This window comes from Pteropus vampyrus, unplaced genomic scaffold (genome assembly GCF_000151845.1).
Source record: "Pteropus vampyrus isolate Shadow unplaced genomic scaffold, Pvam_2.0 Scaffold481, whole genome shotgun sequence".
In the NCBI taxonomy this organism is placed as follows: domain Eukaryota; kingdom Metazoa; phylum Chordata; class Mammalia; order Chiroptera; family Pteropodidae; genus Pteropus; species Pteropus vampyrus.
This window is the reverse complement of record NW_011889262.1, coordinates 330,328-344,074: the sequence shown is the minus strand read 5'-3', so window position 1 is coordinate 344,074 and position 13,747 is coordinate 330,328. Positions and strand designations below refer to the sequence as shown.

The following is a 13,747-nucleotide window of genomic DNA, read 5'->3' as shown; positions in this document are numbered from 1 at the left end:
ATCTTTTGCTTTCTGGTAGCTTGGTGCTTGGTGTTTCCATCACTTCCTTGTCATTGTGTATCTTTTTTTTTTTTTTGGTTGGGCTTTGTGGATTTTCCCTCTGGTCCTTCTTGTTTCATGTTATATACTTCAGTTCTGAATCTTTGTTGTGTGGTTAACATTACGAATATGTAGAGGATAGTTGTATATATAGTAGTCCATTTTCTCCTGCAGGTGCCTGATCTTCATTCCCCTTTGCGAATTTGGATCTTTGAATCCTCACCTTTTTGGTCATTGTTGTCTCAGTTTGTCCCTATATATGCTGAACATTTATTACTATCTTGCTATAACAAATTTCTTCTTATTGTTTAAGCTTATAATGCCCTGTTCTTAGTAAGGGTTGCACTCTTCTGCTTCTGTCAGCCTTCTAGTTGCCTTACTCCTAGTTATGTATTTTTTATTTTTTTGTCACTTTGTTTTAGGTGAGCTAACTCCTTTCAGTATTTCCTGTAATTCAGGCTCGTAGTGGAGAATTCCTTCAATTTTTGTATGTCTGGGAATGTCTTTATTTCTCCTTCATATCTAAAGGAGAGCTTAGCTGGATACATTATTCTTGGCTGGTAGTTCTTTTCATTTAATAGTTTGAATATTTAATTCCACTCCTTTCCAGTTTGTAAAGTTTGTGCTGAGAAGTCTGATGATAATCTAATGGGTTTTCCTTTATAGTTTACTTTTTTCTTTTCCCTGGCTGCCTTGTGAATTCTTTCCTTGTCCTGATTTTTGATCATTTTAATACAATGTGTCTTGGAGAGGCCTTTTTGGATTGAGATAATTGGATGTTCTATTGACTTCTTGAATTCTAAGCTCCAGTTCATTCCTTAGATTTGGGAAACTCTCATCAACTATTTGTCTGAAAATGTTTTCTTATCTCTGCTCTTTTTCCTCCCCTTCGAAAATGCCCATTATTCTTATTTTTTCTCTTCTGATGATATCAGCTATTTCTTGTATTTTTCTTTCATTATTTTTCATATTTTGGTTTCTCTCCCTTCTGATTTATTTCTAGTTTTTTTTGTCTTCGATATAACTAATCCTTTCCTCCATTTGGTCAACTCTATTTCCCAAACTTGCTATTTCATTTTTCATCTCTTTCAGTGTGTTCTTCATCTCCAGAAATTCTATTTGGTTCTTTTTGAGGGTTTCAATCTCCTTTCTAAAGAACTCATTCTGCTCATTTAGTTGTCTTTTCAATTCCAGAAATTGTTGATATAATGCCTTTTGGAACTCACTGAGTTTTTTCAGAAGTATCGTCCTGAATTCTCTGTCACTTAACTTGCATATTTCTGTCTTTAAGCTTATTTTCTGGAGATTTTTCTCTTTCTTTCCGAGCTGCCTTGTCACCTTGGTTGTTCATGGTGTTTAATGGACTATTTCTCCACTTGGGCATTAATGGAGGTGTATTCTGCTTTTTTTCCAGTAAGAAGATTTATTATATAAAGGTCTCTCTTTAGCCTGTTGCAAAGAAGGTGTTTTTCTTTTGCTTTCCAGTTGGTGTCATCTAAGCTTCTTGGATTCGTGCTTTATATAAAGTCTTAATAATGTCTCTTTTTTGCGTATAGACATTCAGTCACACTTGCTACCCTCAGTTTCAGTCCCTGTCAGTGTTAGTTACAGTTTTAGTAGTGTTTGCTAGTAGTTGTTTAGTAGTGTTTCCCCAGGGGCTCCATTGTGTTCGGTCTTGGAGGGTATGGGAGGGCCCTCTTAATTGATACTGAGCACTGTGTCTCAGCCTCGTGTTTTGCCACTGTAACTGGTAATAATCACTGTGGCTTCTATGCTGTCCCCACTTCTCTACTTTCCGCCGTCATCTCTGGGCACTGCCTCTGTGTGGAGCTCACAGCTCTCTCAGACAGGGTTGTTCAGGGAATCCAGTGCAACTTCTCTACTCCCCTTCCTCCTGTAGGGATCTCTGGCTGTGAGAGTCAGCTTTTTTGTTGCTCACAGTCTACTGCCCGACTCCCAGGGTTCTCCCTGTGGTAGTTTTTATGTGCAGATCCCACGCTGAGATGTGCTTGTGGACAGGTTAGGTGTTTTTAGTTGAGTTTTAGATGTTCAGCTTATTGTTGTTTCAAAGGGAGAGATCTTGGGACGTCTCTCACTCGGCCATGTTTCTGACATCACCTCAACTTTTTATTTTTTGATTTATTTCTAACCAATTATTTTTTTTTTACAGAATACATTTCTTCAGTGGGTGTTTTTTTGGTCCATCTCTCTCTTACAACATTGTCAACATATGTGTGTTCATGATTTTCTGTTCAGTATGCATGTGGCTTTTATTCATGAATTTTTGCTTCACAAGTTTCTACTCTTTTTTCTCTCTTTTTTGGAAGGAACTGAATATAAACAATCATTTGTTTTTAGCTGTTTGACAGAAAGTTTGCAGTTCCAAACCACTGTCATAAGATTCTACCAAACTCTGAGATTTTCTCCAAAAGGAAATAATTCATGGAAATATAACTTATGCAAATACATTTCTAAATATAGCAAAAAATTAATTTAAATTTCTTAATGTTGTTTTTTTAGTAGTACTCTAAACAACCCAGGGGTAAATTTATAATGATCTAATGATTATCAGAGTATTTAAAAAATAATCATTTAGGGGTCATAAAAGTAATATTTTTAAGCTTACCATGTCCTCTCTCATAATACTCACCTTATGAGAAGATATATGTTAGTATGTGGCAGAACTAGGATATGAATCAATATTTAAATGATTCCAAAGCCTGTGTTCTTGGTGTGAGATCATATACTAATGATGAATATTATCATTATTGTTATCAAAGTTAATGCTTAATGCTGTGAATTTTTTCTAGAATGTCATGAAACCAAGCTTAGCAAAGTTAAGGACTGCTTTTCTGCAATCCCAGCAAAACAGTAAGTTATTTGTTGATTATCTGCTCTTGAGTCATTCCTTGATTTGAAGTTACAGATATATTTATGTATTCTTTCCTTTGTTTTTATTGCAATAGAAAAAAAATATGCCATCGTGAGACCAGAAACTGGGACCTTCTATGAGGACAATAAAGCTCACAATGTAAATGAAGCCATAGTTGAAACCCTTCCCAAGCCATCAACTGCTGTCCAGGGCTGGTCTCATCCTGATTTGCCAACACCTGAACCTCTTCTCAAACCTTCACTCGTGTCTTTAGCAATTGTTAGTATTACAAAGGTAAGTTTTTTGTTTTGTTTTGTTTTTTATTTTTTCCCATGCTTTTTCACGTATCTGATCCTTGTAGTAATAAAAAGGATTCTAGAAAGAAATGGGAGTCCTCAAGATGACAATAGAAAACAAATATGATAAAAAGAGAGATTTATATTCAGGATTGGTTTTTGTAAAGATTAGTGCGAGTAAACAATTCTTAGGTCTGCCATTATGGAAGGAGAGAATTAGAAAGCAACTAGAAAGAATAGCTAGATGAATGTGAAGACAAGGAGGAGGTAAAAGAAAAATTCATTTAAGAAGGACTAAATAAACATCAAGATTTAATAACACAGTCAAAATGAGGAGATTATTATAAAGACACAACAGAAATAGGGCAGTTAAGTGACAGCAGGAACTCTATTACGAAATATGCTAAAAATTATTTTAAATGCAAAATAAGTTAAGAAAGCCAGGTAAAAGAAAAAAATGTTCAGATTTTCCAAATTACTTAAAGCTTATTTTTATGAACTAAAGGGAAATATAATTCTTCCTTTTTATATATATATATATCACTTTTCATTTTATCTCTTTTTTAACTTCACTTTTAATACAGTGATATTTTATATTTAAGCTAGCAAATCTTATGTTTATAGTAATGGAAACTGAAATATGATTAGGCTTTATCGGATTATGAATTATGAATTTTTTATTCTTTTGATTGTGATTTCTAACTTATCTTTTTGATATATATTTAATTTGCTCAATTAACTTATATTACTATTTGGTTTCATCTTAGTACGTATTTTAGGTTTTTTTGAAGATAAAGACAGGAACTAAGGATTTTATTTAGATTTTTCATCATTTATAATGAATATGTCTGATAATATATGTGAGGTTCTTGATCTGTATTCATTAAATGAAAATATAAATTTTAAGCTGTAACATAAAAAAGAAATTATTTTTTTTCTGTAGAGATTCTTTTAAAAACTTGCTATTGTGTGACTCTTTTTATATAAAATGTGCAGGATATATTAACCCATAAAGACAAAGAATAGATTAGTGGTTGCCTGGGGCTGATGGTTGAGGGAATGAGGTGTGACCGTTTAATGGCAATGGGGTTTCTTTTGGGGCAACCAGTATTTTTGGAATTAGAGGAAATGGTTACACAACATTGTGGATATACTAAATAATACTGAAGATTTCACTTTAAAATGGTTAATTTTATGATTCATGAACTTATACATTTCATATTACTCTTGAGAAATTTTATTAACTTTGGTATTCATGGTTGTTAAACCTAACCTGAAAACCCTCTCATATCTAGAACTCAGACATCCTGGTCACATGAATTTTTAGTCCCTTTCTTCACTCAGCCTAGTTTGATAATCTTAGATCTATTGGAAGAGTTTTAAATCTTCAACTGAGATAAGTATAGTTTTATTAGGTTTTCAATAGTAGATGTTTTTCTGCAATCTTTATCTACCATGTTAAATAGAACAGATGGGAAATTAGAGCTGTTAGTGTGCTGTTCACAGGGGAGTGAGAAACCATGTGAATTTTTAAATAGGGATCTATATTTCTTTATAAATCATAGTAGTATTTAAAAATGTCTCATAATTCTCTTAGCATTCCTCTTCTAGAATTTAACACCTGGCCTTTAACATTAATTTTTAATGAAGAATCATCTTGTAACATTGTGAATTGATGTTTGACAACTAATGTTTTTCATTAAGCTTAAAATGCTTCTTGAATCTATGACCATGTTACCCCAAACAAGCCCAGTAAAGTCTGATCTCAGAAGCTAAGCAGGGTCGGATCTGGTTAGTACTTGGATGGGAGACCACCTAGGAAGATCAGGTGCTGTAGGCATAAAAAATAAAAATAAAAAAAGGGATTGTAAACTGACAAGTTCCTTGCAATCTGTGAGGTCAACCAAGGGTTGCCTTGACTAAAAAAGAAAATATTTTTTAAAAATGCTTCTTACTATAATATCCCAGAAATAAGCATTTGCATACATCCATAAAAGAGTTTTTTATATTGCTGAAACAGAATTTGGAATATATTTTTGAAAAATTGAATTTCATGTTTATATTCCCCTGCTCTTACTTTCATTTTCAACATTTCACAAGTTCTGTGTAGGTTTGCATTGCTTAATTGTATCAGTTTAGTATATGTTACAAATATCTATCTTCTTAACATCCTATGCTTTTCCTGAGTAAGGTCACCTAGTCCTACTCCAAATGTGTTTATCCAGAACTTTCTTCTAAGTCCCCTGAGTGCTTCCAATTTGATATGTCCTAAATTGAAGACATTGCCCCTAGCACTTTCCATTTTGCTAACTCCTGTAATCTCCTCTGTCATCTGTTTTCCCCATCTTAGTAAATCCACCGCTGAAATACTAAAGCATGAAAGATCCTGGACTTCAACCTTTCCTCAAATTACCATATTCAGTCAGTCACCAAGTTAATATATTCTACCTGCTTACCATTGTTACATCTTGTAATTCCCTTTCTCACTTTCAATTTTGAAACAGTTTCTTTAAGGTTTGCTCTCCTTATGTTCAGGTTTACATTATAGCCGGAGTGACTGTTTTAAAATATGTTTGTAATAATATAACTTATCTTATCCGCATCAAGTAAGGGTGAAACTTATATGCCAGCATGACACTTGCCTTGCTTGCTGTGGCTCTGATTCTCCAGTTTCCTCTTTCCATCCCATTCCCAGTGTTCCAATTTTACCACATTACTTTAGTGCCCTCACTTGCTGTGTTGTCTTATACTTCTTGTTGTGCTCATGCTTCCCTTTCATGCCCTTTATGCCCTCTCTCTGCATTTATCTTTCACACACAAACTTTGCAGCATTTCCTGAGCTTCCCAGGTACAAATGACTGATTTCTCTTTTGTGCCCTACTGCACTTTATTCACTTCAGTTATAGAAGTAGCAAATGTACTTTTCTATTCTTACTGTTTTCATGTATCTCTACCCCTACCACAATATAGGACAAAACCTTTTATTTATATTTTTAGAATCTCCCAGGATAGTGCCTGTGATTTGATAGACATAGTAAATGCTTGTTGTCTTCCTGATTGAATGAATGAGTGAGTGAGCAAGTCAATGAATATGATGTTATCTGAAGTTGGGTTTTTGTTTTGTTTTGTTTCTATAGAAAGAAGCTACAAAGCCAGCAGTTGGAAACAAAGAAAATAGTATGGATATTAATGACAGCGCTCCACGAGAACAAACAAGTAAGGACAATTTGACTTATGTTGATGGAGCATGTAAAAATAATATAAGTGGTAATTTAGCAAATATCTATATATTTTTTTCTCTGTTTATGTGCTGGGCTAAACAAACCTGAAGTGTTTAGTTTCAAATATGATATCCATTTCCACTATCCCAACTACTACCAAATTTTTCTTTTTGCATAAATTCAACACTCTGAAAATTTTGTTATTACTCTTATTTTATTAAAGTATTAATGAATGGAAATAGACATATATGTATTTAAAATTCATAGTAATAAGTGTTCACATTAATGTATCTGTAACTACATTTTATAGTTAAAATGTCAGCATTAGGATTAAGAGAAGAGGAAGACGTAGAATCACCTTTGGATCCTGAGGTAGTGTCTTTTATTATTATTATTATTATTAATTATTATTTTAAACATCAGCATTGAGTGATGTTAATACATATAAAGTATGCTTTGACTTTACTTTTTCATGTCTGCGTTTGTTCATATAACTTATTTTCCTATATTCTTTAAGCTATTAATAGAATAACTATGTGCTAAATATATTAATACTGCATAGTACAATTTTGCTAATTTGCAAGATTCCCTTAATGAAATCAGTGTACTATCATACAAGAAACTGAGGCTTCGAAGTTTAAGGAATCAGTTTGGGTTCTGCAGTTAAGTTTATCTACAAACTAAAAACTTGTTTCAGGTCAACCTATGACCACATGTATGATTCTATGGTATGTATGAGTGTGTTAAATTTCTAATTAGATTCAGAGAAAAACAGCTTAGATTGTAGTATTATTTATAATGTAGAACTTGAAAATACAATACCTGGGACATTGAAATTTTATTTATTTAGATCGTCAAGTAAATCTGCAAAGGATATTTCCAAAGAAGGAATAGCATGATGAATAGTGATAGATATGTGGGACTATACTAACAACAATTTGATTCGTGAAGTTTTGATAAGTAACCATGGTTTTGGATAGTTCAGATAGCATGCATTGAGTACCCTTATGGCAACCATATTTGTAATATAAGTGTAAGGTTATGATGAGCTAATCTAAGGTGACAGATATAGCGTAATCTCTTAATTATAAGCATCTGCTACCTAATGGTACAAACATTGCCTTTGAAGTCTAAGAACATGCTAGTATCCTGGATCGGTGACTTCCTAGCTATGAGATGTTGGGAAAATTATTTTTAATTTGTTGCAATGTCAGTGACCTCATTCATATTAGGATACTAATTTCTACCTTTCGGGTAGGCGTAGTGAATAAATATTGTAACAATGTAAAAGCAATTTGTAAATGGTAAAGGGTGCTGTGGAAATGGAAGATACAGTGATCACAGTGTATTTAGTGATTTACTGACTATCCAGAACATTTTTGTGTACCTGAAAGAAATAAAATGGCAGTAGTGTCAAGAAAAGATTGGGAAAGTTAGAACAAGCATGTGGATTTCTAATTTGGGGGATGTTAAATTTCAGTAGACAGTTATGGATATATCCCATGGGCATGTAGTCCTTTAGAACTTGAGGTTTTCTTGATAAGATTTTAAATGTTTTAACCCGAAGTAAATTTCTGTTATTGAATACCCGCTATGTGCTGGGCAGTTAGATACTGAATCTGTAGTTGATTGGTTAGGCTATAGTGGTAGGAGGTGAAAATCAAGTAAAGAACAATCCATTAGAAGTCATTATATGCTCTTCCTATAAAGAAAATAGAGAATGTTATATTAGAGAATATTAGGATGGAATTAGAATGGGACTGGGAATGGTACTGAGGTGGTAAGAAATGATCTTAATGACTGTGACCAAATCTGCCAAGTGACGTATGAGGAGCCAGTCATGTCAATGTCTCCAAGAGGGACATTCTGGACAGAGAGAACAATGGATCATGTCTTTTCCTTATTTTAACCTAGTATCTTGGAATGACTAAGAAGCAGGAAATGGGGTAACCACCATCACACCATTTGTATTATTGTTATTGTGTATAAAAAAGAAATAAAAGTGCATAATCTGTGCCTGGCACACTTTAGATTGTTAAATAAATGGTGCTATTCTTCCCTTATTAAAGCTTACTAAACTTTTTAGAAGTGTTGCAAAACTATGTAAACTTTTTGCTATTATTTAACATAATTTCAAGAAAGGTTTTACTTACAGCTTTGCCATTTAATTCAACTACTTAGCTCATCAAACATTTTTAAAATAATAATTAGCTTTTCCCAAGTCCTTGTTTACTCAAATACAATAGGTTCTACAATCTTGGTGAAGAATGCAAAGTAGAGTTAGGTGTTTGAAGACAGTTTCTTGTTGAAATGTACATACAAATCAGTATTTGCTTTGCCATCCACTCATAATTTACAGTCAGTATACAAACGAAGACAAAAAACATGCTTGATCTAGAGGGCATAATATGAACTTTGCTATTGAAATGTTCTGGTTTTCAATATATGCTTCTCTTATTTTTAAATCTAATGGCTTTTGATGTAGGAAATTCAGATATTTTCCGATAAAAAGATTAGAACATCTTCATGCATCTCATTATTGGTATAAATTTTAACAGAGTTTTTCTGCAAGTTTACCACAGAAGTATGTTGATTACTTCTCTGGAGCTGCAGATCAAAGAGGAAAAAACATACTGAATGAACAAGTAGAAGGTAAGACTGCATTTTGTAAAAAATCATTTGACAGGTGTTGATTTAAAACATGATGTCTGATAAAGTCTAACAGTGAGCAAAAATCACCTATTATATTCATTGTAAAGAAAAAAATGAAGTGAAAAAGAGATCAGTTATATGTCTTATCAGGTATCAGCAACAGATTAATTTGAAAAAGCCACTATAGAAGCTAAATTATTTGTTTCTTTGCAAAATACTCTAAGACATAATTAAAGTCAGAAAATAGAAAAGAAGAAAACAAAGATGGAATGAAGAATGAGAAAGGTGGAAATTTGAGAGGAGTAAAGGAAGGAAAAAGGAGCAGATATATATATAGTAGAAAGTGGTACAATAATTCTTTTGAAAAAGGAAGAGCAGATAATTTAAAATGCGAGAATATAAAGTGAGTTTCTAGTACCAACACTTATCAGAGAAGTACAGCAAAATATCCCCATTCTTATTCTTTTTTTTTTTTTTTTTTTTTTTGCTCCTGGTGGAAAGGCATTAGGAATTGAGATACCTGATTATGTAGAGCTCTTTTTATCTACCTTGCATGCACACATGCATATGTGGGCAACTATAAATATATGTTATGTAAAATGTGGCTTTATTATAGGAGAGTATTATATAGGCAAAAGAAGAGCAGCAGAAAACAGGAGAGAGCAGGGTCAGTTATGGGGAGATCAGGGAAGCTATAACTTAATAAAAAGTTCATTAGAAAGTTTTGACTTCCAATGCAGTTTTAATTTTAAAGAAGTGATAATAGCAGGTTTGGTATTCTGCATTCCTCACAAGCTCTCAGGTGACCCCAGTATTTCTGGTCCTCAGATCATGCTCTGAGTAGAGAGGATGTTGACCTATTTTCAGAGAAATCTGCATGAAAGACCATTGGCTAGTTCAAGGTTTGAAAAAATCAAGGAACAGCATTATTTTGGTATAGTTCTGAGCATGTTTATAGCCAAAGGGAAGAAAGGAGATGAAGCAATAGAAAATATAGAAGTAAGATACTATAGCTTACAGAGAGTGAAGAAAAATCATGGGGAAAACCCACAAAAAGAATGGAAAAGAGAATCAAGACCACAGGCCTAGAAATTTTGAAGAGGATGAAGGATAGTGAACAGAATGGAGGAAGAAAGAAAAGTGTTAGCTAGGTAATTTTGGAGTTGATGAGCAATTTTGAGAGACTTCACTTTAGTTGCCTTAGTATATTTGCACTGAAACAGAAGATGAGATCATTAATGCTTTAGAGAATACTTAAAACTGTAGGGAGTGTGAGAACTGGGGTAAACTGTAGCCACTCCCTTATCCTCCTCATGAGAACATTAGGTTAGAAATTACTGAGGGAGTTTACAGCTTACAGTTATTTAACCCCCAAAGACATGAGTTAAATTGCTATTTGTTACTCAAATTAGATTAATTTGAATATAGAATCACTGGCTGTTTTTTTAAGGTAGCTAATTTTTTGACAAAATAGGCAGTTTATAAAAATCCTTTAATCCTTTAAAGCCTAACATGATATATCAAGCCCAACTAATTTTAAAAACAAAAGAAATTACATAGTTCATTTCCTTAGAGCTAAAATTGTTATTTTCAGTATATATTATAGTGATTTTGAAACATAAAAGATTTTTAATAATATTTTTTATTTTTAAATTACAGCTGGCATAGAATATTATATTAGTTTCAGGTGTACAATATAGTGATTAGACATCTATATAAGTCATGAGGTGATCACTACAATAAATCTAGGACACCATACATAGTTATCAAATATTATTGACTGTATTCCTTATGCTATACTTATATCTATATGACTTTTGTAACTACCGATTTGTACTTTTTAATCCCTTCCACCTTTTTCACTGACCCCCATAAACCACTCTTATAACTATTATTTTACAAATGTATATTCAAGCTGAGTAAATCAAAACACCTACTCTATTGATATGAATTATGCATTCAACTAAATTTTTATTATACCCATGTACTTGCTAAATTATAGGACAAAATAAAGACCATAATAAATATTTGAGCATAATGGTATAAAATGATTCTGATGTATTGCATTAAGTATGATGTTGCATTTTCATTAACTCTTCCATTGATCCTATCAAGAGCATGATTTGTTCCTCTGATGACTGATCACTGTTTTCCCCATTGATCAGCATGTTGACATTGGTATATGCACACTTTTCTAGTTTAGTTATAGTCATTTGAAACAAAATGTTTTCAAATCTCAATGCTATGTTTTGTCAAACCGATATTTCTGTTATTTCTTTAGTATTTATAGTGGATTTCGATCTTGTTGTCCTAACACTCTTCGCCTCTCAAAAAAGAAAACACTAGGACATAAAGTTTCAGCTCCTTACCATCACTAGTTGAATATATAGTTGTTTTTCATATTTACATGTAATCAAGCATATGCCCCTTTGCTTTTTAGATTCTCCTGGAAAATATCTTCAGTTGAAGGTAATAACATTTATATTTTTTAATCTCGAATCATTAAGTATGAAATGTACATTATTTTTTAATCATCTTTTTTTCAAAACCCATTCAGCCTATCGTTGAAGTGAAAGATCCTGTTCCTAACAAAGCAGTAGAAATGAAGGCTACACAAACATCCAGATCAGGTAAACTTTATCAAACAATTTTAACTCTGGAAAATAGTACAGAACAATGTATGACATGCTCATATTCTTTTTATTTATAATTTCCTTTTTTTAGCAATTAATAGGAGGATATGACATACACAATGAAGATGTCAATTTTTTTTTGTATTTTTAGGAACAGATATTTACAAATGGAAGAAAAAAGTTTTAATATAACTTTTACTCTGAAATTTCTACTTTCATTTCAATAACTTAATTTTTTTTATTTTGTAGTCCCTGTACTTATTAAGGATACCCAGAGTTTGATTATTAGACTCTATGTTTTTTCCAGTGTTTTAAAATGCTTATTTGAATTCTGACCTTCACCAAGAGTAAAGCTTCAGTTGCTAATATGTTAATAGTTTTTTAACTTTATTTCCTTTTAGTGTTGTTACATTGACGAGCTTAAGCCAACCGGATGTTCTGATTAGCAGACTGTGTGTGTTTGTGCATGTGTGTCTGTGTTTATGGTGTCTTTGATTATTAAAGATAGGGGAAGTATTCTGACTTCAGAAACATGATGGCATGAGGGGTCTCTTTGATCTCTCCTCTTGAAATTATAACAAACTGAATAGCTACAATCCAAGGAAAAACACCCAGTCTAGCACACAAAGATGTCTTACAACTCTGCACATCACAGCATCTGAAGATATGTGAATCGGATGAACAAGGGAGGAGGAAAGGGAGGGAAGCAAAGACTGTGCTGTAGTCACAGCCCTGAGCTCCCACCAGGCTCAACGAGAGTCAGGGAATTAGGAGGTGATATGCACTTTCTGTAGCCCCGAACATTCCCACCTGAGTTATCAGCATATTCCACGTGGCAGAGCCCCTAAACCAGGGCAGAATCCATGTTCAACATGGAATACAGCTGTATTTTAGCAACCATGGAGTGACAGCTGTATTTTAGCAACCAGGCAGAAAGCTAAGCACTGAGCTCCCCCACCCTCTCGGAGCTTGCCTCCTCAGACCCTCCCAGAGCTAGCAGCTAGTGCCAGGGGAAACTTGCTGCCTCAAGTGTTAGAATACAGAGCAGGGATCCTGGAGCCCTGGGAACTGAGATGCACACTGCAGCTGGTCCTAGAGACAGAAGTGAAGATATAGAGGAAAGGTAGCTGAAACATGGAAGCCAGCATTATTGTCAGGAGAAGAACAATAAGTACCCAGGCAGCCTCTTTCAACCCATACCACCACCTATCCAAGCTGCTTCGGAGAAGATAGCACAGCACTGCATGCGGCAACTTGAGCAGTACCGTGACTTCACAGGCTCTTCAGATGCTCAGATCCCATCACTATCACATTCTCCCACAGGGGTAGAGTTTCTGGACCATGGCAACCTGGTCATGGAAGAGACACACACCTCCCCAGGGAATAAATGACTCTTGTTTGTTTGTTTGTTTACCACAAAGCAGAGACCCCAGAGGCCCGTGCAGTGTAGGAGAAGTGTGTGCTGCCTACTGGAAAACAAAAGAAGAACCTCTTCTTATCAATCTGCTAAAGAGGGGTCTTTAATAAATAATAATAATAATTTATTAAATAATAATAATTTAACTATAAATAATGATAATTTAACTATAAATAATAATTATTATTTTTTAAAGGCAGAGTACATTCCCATAAATACCTAGGTGCTGAAAATTCCATCAAATATCATGAACACCAAGGTGATAAGGCAGCTCAGAAAGAAAATTAAAAATCTCCAGAAAATAAACTTAAAGATATAGAAATATGTAGTTTAAATGACAGAGAATTCAAGACTGCACTTTTGAAAAAACTCAAGGAGATTCAAAAAGTTCTGATAGGCAGTTCAATGAATTTGAAATCAAAATCAATGAACAACATAAATACTGTACCAAACAGATTGAAACTCGACTCTAAAAAAGAACCAAAAAAAAAAAATTCTAAACCGGAAGAATTTAATAAAATAGATGAAAAATGAAATAGCGAGTTTAAGAAACAGAGATGACCAGATAGAGGAAAGAATTAGTGATATCAAAGACAGAAATCTAGAAGTGTGACACA

At 33.5% G+C, this 13,747-nt stretch overlaps 1 protein-coding gene across 1 annotated transcript in view; it reads left to right on the top strand.

The window, feature by feature from the left end:
* The window catches only part of LOC105307146 (ankyrin repeat domain-containing protein 26-like), a 122,247-nt gene that overhangs the window by 26,525 nt on the left and 81,975 nt on the right, over positions 1–13,747 (top strand). Inside the window, 5 exon segments of the mRNA XM_011382508.1 lie at positions 2,850–2,910; positions 3,006–3,205; positions 6,345–6,474; positions 6,739–6,800; positions 8,987–9,080. Of these exon segments, the coding sequence (XP_011380810.1) occupies positions 2,850–2,910; positions 3,006–3,205; positions 6,345–6,474; positions 6,739–6,800; positions 8,987–9,080 (547 nt within the window).